Raw genomic sequence first — 18,326 nt, 5'->3', positions numbered from 1 at the left:
CCTTCAGCCTGTAATAGTTCCTCAGTCCTTTATTGATGTCCTTTAATACACACAAAGATGACATAATGAGATGTTTAAAAATAGACATCCTTGTTTACAGTGTAGGTGATCGGAGAAGAATTAAGCTTAGGACTCTGAAATCACCAGTGTGGAGACAGTTTTGTAGCTGGGCTAGTGGTGATATAGATTGAACTAGGGGGCTGGCAGTATTTCAAGAAGAGAATGGTTTTGAGAACTACTTAGAGGGTAGGATTAACAGTATGGGTTAACAAAGTTGATGTGAAAGAGTATAGGAAAAAAGAGTGAGGAAATAATTTCAGATGACTTTTGAGGTTTGACTTTGACTTCCCAGATAAATGGCAATAACTGAGAGAGCAATGTAAAATATTATTGTTGTCATTCTCTGTCTTCCTCTTACATAAATATGAACACACATTTCCTCATATCTTTTTGCCAAGATCTTATTCTTATTTTTACAAGATATAATTTGTGGGAATATATTAAATATTCTGTCACTCATCTTGAAAGAATCAGTTCTAAATCCAGTGTGTGCCATATTATAGAAGAATAATAATTTTAATAATTAGGATTTCTATAAAATGATGGAAAAAGTTTTGAAGACATATATAATATGATACAGATTATCATCTTTTCACAATTATGTTTAATCTCTACTCTTTGCAGGCTGGGATTATGCAGGTAAAATCAAATTTTACCTGTAACACCATACATAACATTTTGCACTCATCTAGTTTCCCAAATTCCTGTTGGTATTTCTTCCATCATCTGATGATCAGCTATGAGGTATAGGGTTGTGAAGATATTGTTTTAGGTAAACTGATCATTTTATAAGTCTCTAGGCTGCAGGAAGAAGACCTTTGTAAACCTGTAAATATTTTGAAACAAAATATTCCTGAAAGTAAAAAAAAGATTGACAAATTAGATTGTATAATTATTTGAAAACTTCTAAAGAGCTATGTAAATTATATACATATATATACATAAATTGAAAATACAGGAAGAATAAAGGTACATATTAAACAAATGAATGACAAAGAGTTGAAACTGAAAATATGTAAAGCTGTAAAGCTCTCCTTCAAATTAACAATGAAAAGAAACTCAGTTGGAAATAACATGTTTTGACTATCGCTGCATCCTTATTTTCCACCAACCTCCAGCATAGTTTCTGCACTGCAGCAACCTGGCCCTTCTTTCTCCCTCTCAGTTCCATGGTCTTTCTGCCACAGGATCTTTGCACATTGTATTTCTTCTATTTGGAAATATTTTCACCTTTTTCGTCAAGGTAACTTCTCTTCACTTAATTAGTTCCTATTTATCCTTCAGATTACAGCTCCAGGTTCACTTCTACATAAAAGTCTTTCCCAACCCACAGTCTAGGAAAAATGCTTTGGGGCCATCATATATAAATGCCCCTTTTTAGACTGGTACCTACTTAGCACGTAATTATAGTCAAGTGAATATCTTCTGTCTCTACCATTGTGAACTTGCCTATTTTTGACTAACTTGCATCCTGAGTATTCAGACATGCCTGCTTTGTAGCATTTTACATATGTAACATATAGATATGTATGCACATAAATAAATGTGTTCATTGCAGAATTACTAGCATTAAAAGGAGAGGAAAATAACCTTAATTTCCATAATTCCATAAATAAGAGGTTGTAGAAATATATAATTTAAAAGTTGCAAAGTAAATATTATAAAATCCATGTTCTAGCTTTGAATCTACTACTTACTTACTGGAACTGTAAGAATGAGTCTTTAATTGGTGTTCCATAAATGAGGATAGGAATTATTTATCCAATATAGCCATGCTGATAAGATGATAAAATGCATGTAAAAACATTTTAAAATTTGAAATAGCTGTTTAAACATTAAGTAATATTTAACTATAATTTCTGTCATTTTCACCACATAATTGGTACATTCACTTTAAGGCTTGATTGAAAGTATACTCAATACTTTGTAGGTTCTTCTCAGTACCTTTTCTCACTTTGGTTGAAGTGTTCTGTGTAGACTCTTTACATTTGAAACTGAAACTATATAGAAATAATTTCTAATCCCAAGTCCAAAAGAAAAAAGAGAATGGTTGAAAATCATTATTGTTCTTTCCTCTATTACATCCAGGAGGCTGACATTTCCTGAACTTTGTAGTTAAGTGACTTCCAGTTTTTTTATATTATCTTGTATGCTTTTAAAAGCAGTGAGTTCTCTATAGCCCAGGCATTGAAGTCTGTGTGCAGGGTTTGAATCCCAACTCTGCCATTTACTAATGGTATGAATTTTGGACAGTGCTTTTAACTTCACTGAGCCAGTTTCCTCTCTTAAAAATGAGAATAATAATGGCTTTTCTGCACAGGTTTGTTATGAAATGTAAATAGAAAAATAAAGTGACTTAAAATAGTTGCTAGGTTAATGCTTAGTCCACCTCAGACTTAGATCACAAATTATTGAAGATTTATGCTGGCTTTAAAAGACTGAGAAAAAAAATAATTGAATGAAAATGATTCAGTTGAGTTCTAGCCATTTGATTTGCTAGTAACACACCATTTTAGCTATTCATATTCTTTGTAGGAATAAATAAAGTCTTAATGTTTTTTAATTATAATTAAATGTTTTCTTCTGTATTCTCACTTCATAAGTAAATAATTATTAAATTGTACTTTGTAATGCTATTTATATGTTAAGACCATCTTTATTTAGGTGAATTTGTTCTAAACGATTCTATTTTTGGCAAGCTACATTGATATGTCAACTGAATCCCACTTCTTACATGTCAGCTTTCAGATGGTTGCTGAAAATTCATATTTGCAAAGAATGCTAAATGTTTGGATAGGCTGAAAATATGTTTTGTGTTACTATATTCTTATAAGTATAAAAGCACAGGTCAGGTGCTTTTTAAGGTGGATGAAAAAGAAAAGGATCTAATTGCAAATACTATACCTGTGGTTTATTAGTGAATTACATAGAAAAAAGTAAATTAAATTCAATTTTTGTTAGAAACAGTACAAATCTTTCCCATCTGCTATGGAAGCTACCTTGTTTTCTCATTTATAAGAGCTCACTGTTATAAAATTCAATACTGATCAATGGATATTTGAAGAAAAATAGTCTATCATATTATATGTTTCAATCAATTTAAAAATATATCTTTATTTCAGATATGATAAAATATAGAAATACATTTTAGAATTGTAGAAATATGGTATGTTGCATCTGAGTTGCAGGAACTTGAAAGAATGAAGTCTTCTTAGTTTAATACTAGACATAACAAGATAAGGATCACCTTTTGAGATAATATGATTCTTCTTAACTCTATCTTTCCCATTCCTCACCTCCACTCACAAACTAAGCATTAGAAACACTGTCAAGTTCTGCTCCTCAGTTATAGTGATGTTGTCAGCAATATTATTGAGTATAAAAGTAAAGGAAAACCAACAAATATTTGATGATCTGTAAAAATCCCATCAAAAAGCACTGTGTTCACAATCCACCAAGCCAGTGTTTTCCAAAAAGGATTCTGCATCTAAACTACTCAGATAACATGTAATACAAATACATGACTATCAACCTGCAATGAGTAATGCAGAAGCTCCAGGAGCAGTCTTAGTCATCTGTGTTTTCTAAAAATCTCCACTTTGAGTTCTGATGCAGCAGAGATTTTAGAAACACTCTGGTAAATAGATTGGTAGATCGTTCAGAATAAAACCTGTCTCATACATTCCCTGCTCTGCAAAGTTCCTGGCACATGGTTGAAAGGTGATAAATGTGTGTTAAAGAATAACTGTATGAATAGAATGTGCTCAACTTCTGATTTGACTTACTGCAAGAGGTTATATACAGACAAATCACTCAATATAAATAAAATAAGTCAGAAGAAATATCAGAGGAAATAAGTGTACTCAAGAAGGGAGGTGCTATCCAAAAATATTTCACTGAGTTCTCATTGAGTATTCAGTAGCAGGTAATCAATTTCAATGCCCCTTACAGATTTTATTTTTAATTTCATCTTAGTTAATAATTTAAAAGAACATTGAAAGTATTAGTTTCAGAAATGAAAAAGATACTGTAATGAACATCATTTATCTTAAATGTACACATTTGTGTAGAGAACTTCATTTCTGTAATAGCTGAATGACCAAAAAGGGTGCAACTGCTGCTAACTGCAATTGCTATTGCTGTTTTAAAAAAAGAAAAAGAGGGTGAGAAAGGGGGAGGAAGAGAGAGGGAAGGAGGGAAAGAAAGGACAAAGGTGTTTTCAACAATTAGTGCAGGCTCCAAACATCCTGGATAGTGTTAAAATCTGAAACAGATGGAGTCACAAAACCAGCAAGCTGTTCAATATATGCTACATGTTTGAAGGTGTGTATTATGCATACATAATATAAATAAATCACAGTTTGAAATAATAGTGGTAAAAAATATGCCATTGAGAAGTCCTTGGCTGGAATCTTACAATAAAAGATGCCCACAAAAACTCAGTCTGACCTACCAAATTCAGTTTCAGACTTTAATGAACTAAAGTATGCACTGTATGGAACTAAAACTCTAAATCATTCAGTTTTCTAACAGTCAAGATATGAATTCCTGTAGCAAAAGGTAGAGTGCCTCATGAAGCTTTGGTTTTGTTCTTGGCATAGCCCTTAAAATTTTTCTCAAATCTTTCTTCTGCTGTGATGAGTTGTCTCTTTTTTATACAAACTTTTAATATGGCCCTATGAAGGGTTGATATCCAGAGCAAATCAATTTGTACCTTCTCTTCTTCAACCAATATTTTATATTGGTAAAATGGGGCAAAACGGACATCAAACATATCCTTGTAAGTTGCCGTTGAGACCCATTCCTATATGTGCTCAGCTGCACTTCTGTTTTGGGTCAACCCATCCCAGTCCATTATAGATGTGTGAGCTCTTTCTTTCTCTTTCATGGAACTACTTCTTTTTACCAAACCTGACAATTGACAATCTTCAATTGAGCTTTCCTCTAAGGAAAACTCAATCCATATCTTCTTTGCAGTGCAAATATCATTTGCTTGCTACGGTGAAAAGGATATTAGACAGTGTATAGAGACCTGGGTTTTCCTTTTTCTTTTTCTTCTTTCTTTTTTTCTTTTTAAGGGAGTAGTCTGTGCTTTATTGAAAACTCACCCATAAATGGTGGACACTGTGAGAGGGAGGCAGGTCTATGACTTGCAAGCTATTATTCTCCCAGTCTCTTCCTATTAGAAAACTTAAAGTGATTTTGGTACTCTTTATTACTGAGTCTCATAATCTCTCTAAAGAGTATTCTAAGATGCCAGTTTACACACCAGCCACAGTTGACATAGCAGTTAAAGCCCATTTTTCATCCCTGGACTGTGTGGTCTCTAAATTACTTTTCAGATTGATGGTTTTCTGATTATAATTTTTGATAGCTCCTATTTTGGTTTTATTGAAAACTTTCAGTTAATTTTGCTAATGTGTGTAGCAAGATGGATAATACCAAATAGCAGATAATCTAAAAATAACACATTTGCATATATAATAATAGTAATTTCTGGTGTTTGCTTTGTGTTCTTATTAACAAAGGTTAATAGGAAATAATAGAGTTGATTGGAGGATGTAACAGATTATATACTAAAACAAGTTTATTAGCTAAATAATGATTATTTATATGACTGTAGTTTATCTTTCTAAGTCCGAAGATTAAAATAGACAATTTTCACGTATTTGTAAAGTGACAGAATATAATGCTAAACTTTATTTTTTATCTCAAACTTTTATACTTAGAACTTTATAAATTTGCGGTAGGTTTATATAAATTATATTGTTTTATTATTTGTTATTGTGTACTCTAAAAATTGAATTCAACTGTATATGCCTTAAGACACTTCTTATTTAGATTTTAAATGCTAGTGAGTCAAACTTTTTAACAAAAATTTTTTAAAAAAATGAATTTGTTAATATGAATCAGTAGTGGTCATTTACTACAATGACAAAACGAAATTTTGACCAATGTTTTGCATAAAAACACTGAAAGTATAACTGTACACTCATATTGTGTCCTTTAAGTGTTGAATTCACAAACATGAGTAGTAAGTTCTATGATGTTTACTGAAGCTTCAACCTCCATCTGTCATGGTCTAAGAAGCATTCATCCTTGATGCTATCTTCCATATTTACTTGCAGTCACATAACTTCTCTCAAGCTTAAAAATTATGTCCTTAATAATTATTAATTTATTTTGCCTGCATTGGTTGACTTAACATTAATCATAATAAATTTATTTGATGTTTATATGCATACCATTAGTATAGTACTTCTAACCTTGCACTTTATCAGCTTTCATTATCTGGCCAATTAATTACATGGAAGTATTTATAATCTAAGTTTTGCTTTAAATTTTTTAAGAATTAGGTAAAACAATCTATAATAATACTGAAAAACTCTACATGGTAAAAATATTACACAAAGAATAACTAAAATCTAAAGAGTGGACTAATTATAATACTTCACTTAACAAATGGAATTAATTCTGTCTTGATTCCTTCTGAATTTGCTTTTGATTTAGTTCTAGTTTATTCATTTATTCCTGCCTTCAAAGGTTGCCAATTCTGAAATATTACTTCTTAACTCCTTTTTTATATATTTATTCTGTCTTTACATTTACTTGTAAGTTATATTTGATCTAGTTATAAATGTGTTTGGAAGTAAGCATATGTGCATATATAGAATAGTTAAAATGAAATTAAAATAGTAATCATAAATCATATAGTAGGAATTAGAAATAATTCAGCTCTAAACCAGAATTAGATGGTTGCTGAAATGTAATATTTGATTTGACCATGAGTTTTCTGACAGCCAAGTAAAGGGACAAAAACATTTTCATGTTTCCAGTTTAATGAGTCACAGTGTCATCAAAATTTCCCGTATCAGAATGGCTCTGTTTTGTGTGGCCAGAAATGTCTTATTCAACGTCTCCCCCTTCATTCACTAACTAGTTTACATATTATCTGTTTTTTGAAAAGCTTGTACTATATTCTCATTGGGAATTATCTTTCCTCTGAATTATACATTGATAATTATAAAAGTATGGCTCTCACTAATTGAATGTTTACCATGTGAGAGGCAAATAAACACTACATTATCTCCAATCACTGCAATAATCCTGCAAGAGTCATGCTTTACAAATGATGAAAAACTGAGACCAAGAGAAGCCAAGTAGTGGGCACAAGGTCACAGATAATTACAGAATTCTCTAACCTAATTCCAATAGCACTTTGTAATTCGAGGGTCTCTTCAAATAGAATGTTCCTTTTAAAAAAAAATTTCTCCAGAGGTGTAATAGTTCCATAAGCTTTATTCGTTGTTCCTCAAAAAGGGAAAATTTATGAAACCATTGATATTTGAATATTGCTGTGCTTTCTTGCAGCCTGTGAACTTATGAATCAAGGCATCTTGGCCCTGGTCAGCTCCATTGGCTGCACGTCGGCAGGGTCCCTCCAGTCTTTGGCAGATGCCATGCATATCCCCCACCTTTTCATTCAGCGCTCAACAGCTGGGACCCCAAGGAGTGGCTGTGGACTCACCCGGAGCAACAGGAACGATGACTACACTCTCTCCGTTCGCCCACCTGTCTACTTAAATGATGTTATCCTGAGAGTGGTCACAGAATATGCCTGGCAGAAATTCATTATATTCTATGATAGTGAATATGGTAAGTGTTTATGATTTTTGTGAGTTTTGTGAGCTGACATTTGCATGCCAAGCAACTATATTAAACCTTGAAAAACTTCAAGGAGCTTACTCAGTGTGATTTGTGGTTTTATTGTCCCATCATATTCTTCTTACAAATCTAGCAGCAAAAACAAAAAAACAAATTTTAAGGCCTCAAGTTCATTCTTTTGTATTAAATCCCTTTGAAGTGAAATTAAGAATAATTATCTATATCCAGTGCTCAGTTTATGTTTCTAAAGGGAACCCTGACTACAATATATTTTGATTTTTCAAATAATGGGAGGTCATAAAGATAATACTGTCTTTCTCTCCCTTGAAAAACATTTATATCTCTATATACTAATAAAATACAATTTTCCATAGATCCTGGAACACTGAAAACACATCCTAGCACAACATACTGTCTGCAATATGAAATCTCACAAAAGTACTGATTAGTATAAAGACCCTTAATTTAAAGATCCAAGATAAAACACAGAGCATTTTCCCTAAATGAATCATAATTTGAGAAGATGCTTTGTCTCAGTATTATTACTCATGTTACATTAAGAAAAGCAAGCAAAAAATAATATTTTTGTTTAAATATTATTTTTCTGAATTAATCTACCTGTTTTCTGATGGGCTCATCCCAGAGATGTTCAAATGTAGTTTCTGTTTTATTCTTGTTGTTATGGGTAGAAGAGATGGATACACTCAAATGAGAGAAAATAAACAGATACTGATAAGAATATATATTTTGGAACATGTTTCTTTAGAGATTTGCCTTAAGAAGGAGTTCAGAACAGTTTTTTATCATTCAATATGGATGGGTCTAGTTTTTACATTTTTAGAAGAAAAAATAAAAAAGATATCACCCTCTCTAGGGCAACTTTTCTTAGCAAATAAGTAAACAAGCATTTTTAAAATAATGGGTTTCTTGTAATAATCTTCCCAGCATTGTGAATAACACTGAACAGTTACACAAGAGTAGACCAGACAGTGGCATCAATAGAAATGAGCACAAACAGGTTGGCAGATATCTGGGAGCAACACATAAGAGTTCCTTTGGGCTCCCAAGGAGGAACAGCAAGTGGCAGTTACATTTAGCCCTAAATATTCAAGGGTTGCATGGGGTTTTGGCAGCCTGAGTCTCATTAAACTTGATGGGTAAATTTCAGCCAAAAGTCAGCAGCACTTTCTGAAAGCATACTCCTTGTCTCCACAACGGAAATTCTCATTTCTGTTGCTCAGTTCATATTATTTAGGGGTCACAAAACAAAGACCAAGAGACTGAAATGAATAAAACAAACAAAGAGAAAATAAAAAATCATTAGTCCATCAGTAAAAGTAACGACTGAACACTAATCTGAATAGGATTATTTAGTGAACACAGTAAACTGTCCCTGAAAGCAACATGTTGAGTATGCCTCTGTCATTTTTCTACCAGTCATACTATCGATAATTTTATTACCTTAAATGGCCTTCTTACTACCTCTGCTCAAACATATCCTGAATAAAATGAACTTTTAAACTCTAAATCTTTCTTTTAGGGGCAAAAACAATTTTTGGTTAGTCCTATCAAAATAGTCCTAGAAAACAAAGAACACAAAGTGATTTTTGATGAAGGTATTTTCACATGATGAGTATTTTACTCTTTGATTATAAATGTCCATGAGGAAAGAAAATCCCTGTTTCTTGTTTCCAAGTCCTACATGGATCATAGTTAGGAAATTCTTATAAGAGAACACATTTTATTATTGATAAGTATGTTTGAAAATGTATACTAAATTCATAGTCACACAGAATCATTTATGTACATCTGAAATTCTTCAGTCTCCTTCTCTTTTCCTTTGTGTAAATAAGATGCCATAATGACAGAATATGACTGAGTCGTCTGTTGGAAGCAGAATTTGTTTTAGGAATAATAAAAAACATTTTCTTTTACTCTGATGATAAGCTTGCTTTTGACTTATTATTCAATTTAATAATTCATGAAAAATTACCCTGCTTGTATCATGAAAATTATTTCCAGTAATACTCTAGTTTAATGAAAGAAAATTTCCCTTTGATGCCTACAATAAATCTTGTTAGTAAAGAATTGGGCTAGGGCTCAAAATAAACATCAAGCTAGCCAAATACCTCATACCTTGAAGAGGGCTACATGTATTTACATATCCGTTCATCAATATCATCATATTAAGTTCAAACACTGGAATTACACTTGACTTTTATCTTAGTTATCAGGAATTGTTTTCTTTAAGGAATGGATTAAGCATCATCTATGGATGAAATCAAGCAGCCCACTGGAGCCAAATGTTATTGAAGATATATTTTTGCTTAGAAAAATATACTTTAAAAAAAGATTAAGCTTTCATATCCAGTTAATTAGAGAAACACTTTTTTTCCAAAAGCAGTTAATTATGATTAAGGGCACAGTGTAGAGGTCTACTTTAAATTCCCTAACAAAGAAAATTCAAGTCTTTGATTCTAAGTAAATGGATGAAAAGATGAAAATTGGAAACTTTATTTGAATAGATTGATTCAAGGCATTTCTATAAAGGCTTGAAAAAAGCTTAGAAAGTGTTGAACTTTTAAAAATGTTTCATTCAGGAAATGTTCATTGCTCACTTGCTTAGCAAAATGCAACATATGAGATAAAAAGTTTACAGAATGTAGTCTTGGCCTTTAAGAAACTGAAAATTAACAAAAGAGGTGATGTATTTTAATATATTAATATTCAGTGTGTTAAGTGTCATAAATGATACAAACTGAATGATGTTGTATAATAAAGAGAGTGTTTGATTTTTGGCAGCAGTGATCAAAGGCTTATGGGTGGAACTTCGATCTTGATTGTTGCCTCTCAAAATCCTACTTAACTTTCACAATGTGTGAGAAACAGCCACCCAGTAGAGAGATAGTGTGAACAAATCTTGCAGCAATAAAAATATTAAAAATTATATCCCTGAGCATTTTGATTTGCCAGGCACCAGAGTAAATAGTTTATCATATTACTTAATCTTCTCAACATTTTAGGAAGTAGGTAATATCACAATTTTACAAATAGGAAAACAGAAACAACTGATGGCTAACTTGTTCACAGAGCATAGCTAAGAAGTGTCAGCACTAACATTTAAAGTCTCACCAGAGCCTGTGCTTTTAATCAGGTATAAGAAGAAAGAGGTTTCAGTGAACTTTCACCCAAGGATATAACAGTCTACTCTTACTGAAAACATTTATTATATCCAGTCTCTGTTCTAAGTGGTTAACATGCATCATCTCATTTAATCCTCATATCAGCTCTCTGAGGTACATGATGATGGTTATTTTTTACAAATGAAAAAACTGAGGTAGTAAGAGCTCAGTTAATTCAAAAGTAAGTCAAGAATTGAAACACTGATAGTTTCATCCATACCTTCTTTCAACCACTAGTATATGTTGATGCTATAGAAATAAGATGAATTTCTGACAAACTGTGAAATTTTTAAAAAGCTTTTAAATGAAATGTGTAAAATCATCTTTACCGAAGAGTGACAATGACTTCAAGCCTGAAAGTTTTCAGTGTATTAACATCATCATGGAAAAATACTGTATGTGAATTTGGAACGTTTGGTTCATTGGAAACATGGAAACAGGATAGTGATTGGACCAAAGAAGGTTGGCCCACCAACAAAAGTAACTGCCTGCCTCCGAAATAGCCCATACTCCCTTTTCAATTTGCCAACAAAATGCCAAATTATTTTGAGAAAGCCACACTTCCAGTTGAAAAACTACATTCCCCAAGATCTCATCGTGATACAATATTGTCAAGAACCATGAAAAGTCTGAGATTTTACCTTACATTTTAAGCTAACAAGTTAGCCTGCATCAATTTCATGGGTACTACCTGAAAACACTGCTCCTGGATTAAAGGGAGAGTTCTTTAACACCCGTGGCACAGAAAAAAGCATAAGCCTCCTATTAATGTTGGATCCTCTAGGCCCCAAGTTCCACAAGGCCATGTGGAAGCACACAGGAGAATGTGTGACAGTGAAGGAACCCTGACTTAGGGAATCTGTATATTTTATAATGGATTTCTAGTAAACGTGCTCAACATGAGTCCTGGAAGGAAGCACTATATTTTAAATAAGTCTCTCTTCTTCTCTAGGGTGAGTTTCTGCTTGTAAACTATTCTGGAACACTAGAGACCTATGAATTGTTTCCCCAAAATACTCACTCTTTGTTTCTACAATATTGTTGGCTTTTGGCAAATTTCCCCATGAAAATGCTAGTCCTAAAACCACACTGGTTAATTTGACTGACAGGGGCTGACATCAAATCTATTCAATTTGTATCCTCTGCATTTATAAAAGGATACTAAAAAGATGTATAAAAGGATACATCTTTTATATATATATAAAAGACTGATCTCCACCCATGTCCACCAGTTTCCTGGACTGAGCCAGTTGAATAAATAGTATGAACCAACAAGAGTCTACATTAAAAAGCCAGGGAGATTTATCCTTAAATTTCTGCACAAACCTTTCTACTTTGCTAGAAGCATTAATCTGGGTATAATAGGATATATTTGTAATCAAAGAGACTCCGCCTTTGTCACAAGGAGAAAGTCTGTCATCTATAGGCACTTTAGCCAGTAAGTTGAAGCTGACCTGAATGACTTTCAAGGCTGAAGTGGTACCATTGATCACTGCAGTGAAATTCAGGGGAAAATTTCTAATTCACTCCCATCACAGGGAAAACTGCTTACAGGATCCACATAAATAACAAGTCATATATTGCTCCATGTGGCTTCCCATATAAATTAGGGTAACCTCACTTTAGAGAAATCTCAACAGAGTACCTACTACATTATCTGCTGCTGGTATTTACTTAAACTTGAAGGTCTCTGAAAACCCCCCTAATGTGCAACTCACCTATTTTCAGGAAGGAGGTAACACCCACACAAGAACCAGTTCTGGAAGTACATGTGCTGTCCCTACTAGGGGTGGGGAAGGAGAGGGGAGGGAAGGAGTTAAAATTGCTGGAACCCCCTAAGTGAGACACATCAGTGGGACTCCAATATGACCTCCTTGCCAGTTGGTAGTGCTGAGTTGTCAATTCAATAGAATATTTTATACCAGCTCTTGTTTAGGAGGAGCAGCCTGAGGGCAGTTGGTGCAGCCTGTCCTTATTGCCTGTTCCAGGGATCAGCAACTTACTGTTGGGCCTGAAACTTCTTTGTGTAAATAAAGTTTAACAGGACACAGTATTTGTTTCTATTCTGTCTAGGCCTACAATAGCAGAGTTGAGCAGGTGCAATAGAAACAGTATAACCCATACACCTGAAATATTACTATCTGCCTCTTTAAGCAATTGTTTACCCTGCTCTGTAACATCAGTCTTTCCACCCCATGAATGAGAATAGGCAGTAGGCTTGGAGAAGATATTTGGAGACATTGGCAGGTGTCCTGCATAGAGAGTGCATCCCCTGCTGTTTGCAGCACACTTTTTGGTAAGAGCAAAAGAATGGTGATCAAATTGTGAGTATAGCCCTCTGGTGATTCAGCAGTCAGTTCAATTTAAGGCACTTAATGCAAGTTTGAAAGATATACACCAGGCTATTTTCTTTAGTGAAGAAATCTTCAGTAGTTGTTCTGAAAGACAAAGATCATTAATATTCATACCTTGTCCCTATTTCTAGGGGTCTATGGATGTTACTTGCCCAGATCTTGGAGTTTTTGCTCCCCTTCCAGCTCCAGAATTTTCATCTCATTCTCATAGCTATAACTTCATCTTTTTCTCCATGAGCTCCTTTTTGTACACAGACCTTTCATCAGGAATGGTCAGGTACAAGAGAACCAAAGACATTATTATAAAAGTTAGACTAATTATGTTACCCTTTTTGGCCTGCACTGGCCACTACAGAAGAATTTGGCAAGCAATATTCTCCCAAGTACACATTATCCTTATGATATAGAAGCACATCAGTGCAGCAAGAGACTCCAGACGGCTAAAACAGAATTAAGTCCAAATCCCCTAAGCTCCATAAAGACCAGGCTGCCACCCAAGTTGGTCTGGGGAAATAGAGAGAAGTATCATGCCCAGGAAAGATACCAACCCACTGAACTCTAAACACAATGACTACCAAAGGGAGGAGGGAGGGAGAGAGAGGAAAAGAAGAGAGGAAGTACTACTCTTAAGTACCTCAGTATTTCACCTTTTCCTTTCAATTGAATTGCCATGTGATAGATTCCTTTGAACTCAATGATCAATGACCATCCTCATGAACACATTCCTAGAAATCACATTTATTCTATATAGTCTTAATATAATCAAGGCCTATAAAATGGACACATTCCTCTTAATTGATTGCAAATGTCTACAATTACTCTGAGGATTTTCTCAAATGTCTGATGACTAAAATATTATAACTGCCTCTCTAAACAATCTTAAAGCTGTTTACTTTTCATGTGGCCACTTTCCAGCTTTCAGTTCTTTCATTTACTTCAATGTGCATCAATAAGCATAAAATTAATCCAAGCATCTTATTTAACTATTTCCTATGCACTACTGCATATTATGTTAAGTACATAAAAATTATATATTCTATTACTTTGGATTTGTTCATCAGTAAAACCTTAAAAATTATTGCTCGGCATACTGTAAAGATGACTCTCATACTGAAACACTGTTATATGATGCTAAAATCACAAGTTCTTATCAGGTAGAAAAATCTCAGTAATGGACCACTGTTGCTGAACTATGTAACCTCAAAATCTAATACAGCATGTTATAATCTTTATTTTCTAAATACACTAAATGGCACGGAAATACTCAGTAGACTCAAATTACTTTGAATTAAGGTTTCTTCCAAACAAAATTTTCAAAACACTCAATGGGGAATAGACATTTTTCCAAAGATGTACAAATGGCCAACAGACACATGAAAAGATGCTTAACATCACTAATCATCAGGGAAATGCAAATCAAAACCACAATGAGATATTACCTCACTCTAGTCAGAAAGGCCACTATCCAAAAGATAAGAAATAGTAAGTGTTGGCAAGAATATGGAGAAAAAGGAATCCTCCTACACTGTTGGTGGGAATGTAAATTGGGTCAGCCACCATAGAAAGGAGTGTGGAGTTTCCTCACAAAACTAGAACTAGAAATACCATATGACCCAGTAATTCCACTTACAGGAATTTACTCAAAGAAAACAAAATCACTCACACAAAAACTATATGCACTTCAATGTTTATTGCCACATTATTTACAGTAGCCAAAATATGGAAGCAGCCTAAGTGCTCATTAATAGATGAATGGATAAAGAAGATATGCTACATAAATGCAATGGAATATTACCCAGTGATAACAATGAAATCTCATCATTTGCAACAACATGGATGGACCTAGGGGGTATTATGCTCAGTGAAATGTCAGAGAAAGACATATACCATATGATGTCACTTATATGCAAAATCTAAAAAACAAACAAGCAGAAATAGACTCATAAAGAGAGAACAGACTGGTGGTTGCTATAGGGAAGAAGGTTGGGGGGGTAGGTGAAATAGGTGGAGAAAAATTGGTGAGAATGTTTCACATTTTGATCTGGGTAATGGTTATGTGAGTGTATGTACATGTCAAAATTCATCAAGCTATACACTAAGATTTATACATTTTATCAGATGTATCACGATATAAAAAGTAAATAAAAAATGACTACCACACAGGAAAAAAGAAATAAAATTACTCAATTGTTGAAAGCTTTATTTTCTCAGAAAAGAAGGAATTTTTTAGAGTATATTGAAAAAATACATTCAGAGCATTGATGTATTTCTTGTGTCTAACAGTATGACATATTCCTTTTCATCTAAAAAGAAGTCTCAATATTCTAAATATTAATTATAAATCTGGGCATTCTGTCACAATTTGAAAAAACCCAAAGTTAGCTGATGTGGTCCTAGAGTCTCCTGCTCCAACTGAGGTCTTCAATGTGTTAAATAATCAAAATGATTAAATATGCCTAATTTACTCAGATGAGGGAGAGAGATGAGTAGAAGAAAAACAAATCAGATTTACAAAGACTTAGTGACAAATATCTTTTCCTACCAAATTCAGTATTTTAAAGGTAATATTTCTTTACAGTGATCAGACTGAGAATTACTATTTGCTGTATGCCAGAGAATGCCGCTAAATTTAGTTAACTTCAACTATAGTTTGTTAAATGGGCAGATTCCTGATCTGTGGTAGGATCTGCATTATCATCAGAGAGCACAGCTAACATGTTCTTTGAGGTCAGGAATTATTTTTGTCTTGCTCAACATTCACTTCCAAGTTCCTCTCACAGTGTTTGACACACAGTAGAGATTTGCTTCCAAATTTGGATGTGGATCACTGGTTTACAATGAGCAATAGGATGTTGTATTCTGGTTTGGGGGTCAATTTAGAAATGTTTATATGTTAGTTTCTAATATACCCTGAGACTTTTCTCCCATAATCTTCTTTAATGTAAGCCATTTTTATTATAGAGATTAAATTTAATTTTATACTAACGATCATAATAATGCCACTGTTTTATACAATTCAATAAAATAAGTCATTGAGCTTTAATGATCCACTACCTCTTGGAGAGTTGTTGTGGGAAGTGGTCTAAATAGGTTACACAATTCGGATATCAGAGAAATTAGAATATCAAGTTGGTAGAATATCAATTTCTAAGGATGTTATGCCTAGATTAATTTTTTGTCCCTATTAAGATTTTCTCCTGTTTCCATTTTTCCATAGAAAAAGACAACAGAAGAAAATTAAGAACAACTCGGACTTTTTGACTAGGTTAATAAAGTCTTAATAATGAAAATGTACATTGCTTAGGAATTTGAAATTTACAAACTGCTTTAATATTTCACATACCTTATTTTCTTTTTTTATAATAACCCAGTCATTTAGGTTAGTTTTCTTCTTATGTTAATAAGGTGTGGTTAGTTGCTACTTATCTATGTTTCCTTCCTTTGTTACATTTCTCTTGTTAACATTTATCACATTCACACATAAGTACCTGTGTAAGTTGCTATCCTTTCCACTAAATTGGACATACCTCAGGGATAGGAACTGTATCTTCACCCTCATCACCAAACTACCAGATGTTTATCAAAAGACCTTGTATTAGTTACTCTCCTTTATTTTGCAAGTGACAAAAGCTCACTTCAAACTATGTAAGGGAAAAGAAAAAATTTTTTGATTGACTCATGTAGTGGGGAAGTCTAAGGAGCAGCTGGCTTGCCTCTGTTTCACTGTACATGTTGGCTTCATTCTCAGCATATCTCTAGCTCTTGCATTCCCAAAATTGCACCATTACAACTTGAGATAAAGAAATTATTTTTCATCATCCATATATCAAACTTCAATCCCTGTTTAATTCCTGTGGCTAGCCTTGGAACTAAAGAGTAGGCCAATGACACGGAGGCTCAAACAAAGTTTCTTGGGACACATGGCCATCAGTAGTAGAATGTGAAACACAAGGGATGGACCCAGGTTTATTTCTTAAATGAAAAATGAAGTCTTGTCATTTGAATAAAGGAAATATTGGGAGGATAAAGACAACAGACATTAACTATGAGATTGATCCCAGTATCACAGGGCTATATGGGTAGCAGAAGAGGAATTCCAAACCTGGTTTTCTGACAAAAATATTTTCCCTTGTTTCAAAAAAGATGCAGCGTTGAATAGAAATGAGTTATAAGGCCTTTTCTGGTCAAATTACCCTGAAAACCACAATAATAATTTTGACTCCATAAATGCAAGGGAAATTCCTGGATGCATTCTGTCTTGTTCCACCCAGATCGCCCTTCAGAGTGGAAGCACATATTCCTTGGGAGAGTGCCTGCAGCTGACTGCCCTCCCCAGGAATCACCTGCAGCTGCGGAGAGCCACCAACCCAAAGCCATGCAGGATTTTTAAGTTCTTTTTTCCACCAGCCATAACAGTCCCTAATAAACTTCCTGTTCTCCCACTGCTACCTGAGTCTGCTTCCCTGGTGGGGGGAAATGTAAGTTCCTATGCCAGCATCCTCACCTGGCCCTAAACTATTTGATCATATAACTGACCTGCTGCTCGGCAACTGCTTCCACACCTATAGGCAATTAGCTGTTATTGACTGAGTCACTATGTAAAGAGGTCTGCTCAGTGCTCTGGTGGAGGTAGAGACAAAGGTGGATTAGGGACATACAGACTGGTGGATGCAGACGTGATCCTAGTGCTCACCCTACCACGAGAATAAATCCAGGTATAAACCCTTCTACCCCAAGAATGTTCCATTGTCATTTCTTGGTCTCACTGAATCCATAGTGAACTTGCCTGGGGTTGAAACTCTCAGGCAAGACAGCTTGGAATGCAACCTTCTACAGCTTAGTAGGTTTTTCTTGGACCTGAAAGTCAGCCAGAGTTAGACTAAAGAGTAACTGAAAACATTAAATGTTATTGAGAAACATTATGTTTGTTGTATTTCTCAGTATTTTATTTAAAATGTGTCTCTAAATAAAACCTAATATACTACTACTGGTATTTAACATGTGAATATCTCTACCTTCCTGTGTAGTATGGATAGAAAAAAAACCCTTAAGAATAGTGACAGTA

General features: G+C 34.0%; 1 protein-coding gene across 1 annotated transcript in view; it reads left to right on the top strand.

Moving 5' to 3' along the window:
* GRID2 (glutamate ionotropic receptor delta type subunit 2) overlaps positions 1–18,326 on the top strand; it is a 1,417,443-nt gene that overhangs the window by 793,449 nt on the left and 605,668 nt on the right. Inside the window, exon 3 of the mRNA XM_037020242.2 lies at positions 7,432–7,716. Coding sequence (XP_036876137.2) covers positions 7,432–7,716 — 285 coding nt within the window. The remainder of the gene's footprint in view (positions 1–7,431; positions 7,717–18,326) is intronic.

Source organism: Manis javanica, chromosome 5 (assembly GCF_040802235.1).
Source record: "Manis javanica isolate MJ-LG chromosome 5, MJ_LKY, whole genome shotgun sequence".
NCBI lineage: Eukaryota > Metazoa > Chordata > Mammalia > Pholidota > Manidae > Manis > Manis javanica.
Note: the sequence above shows the minus strand (reverse complement) of the source record. Positions and strands in the feature narration are given on the sequence as shown.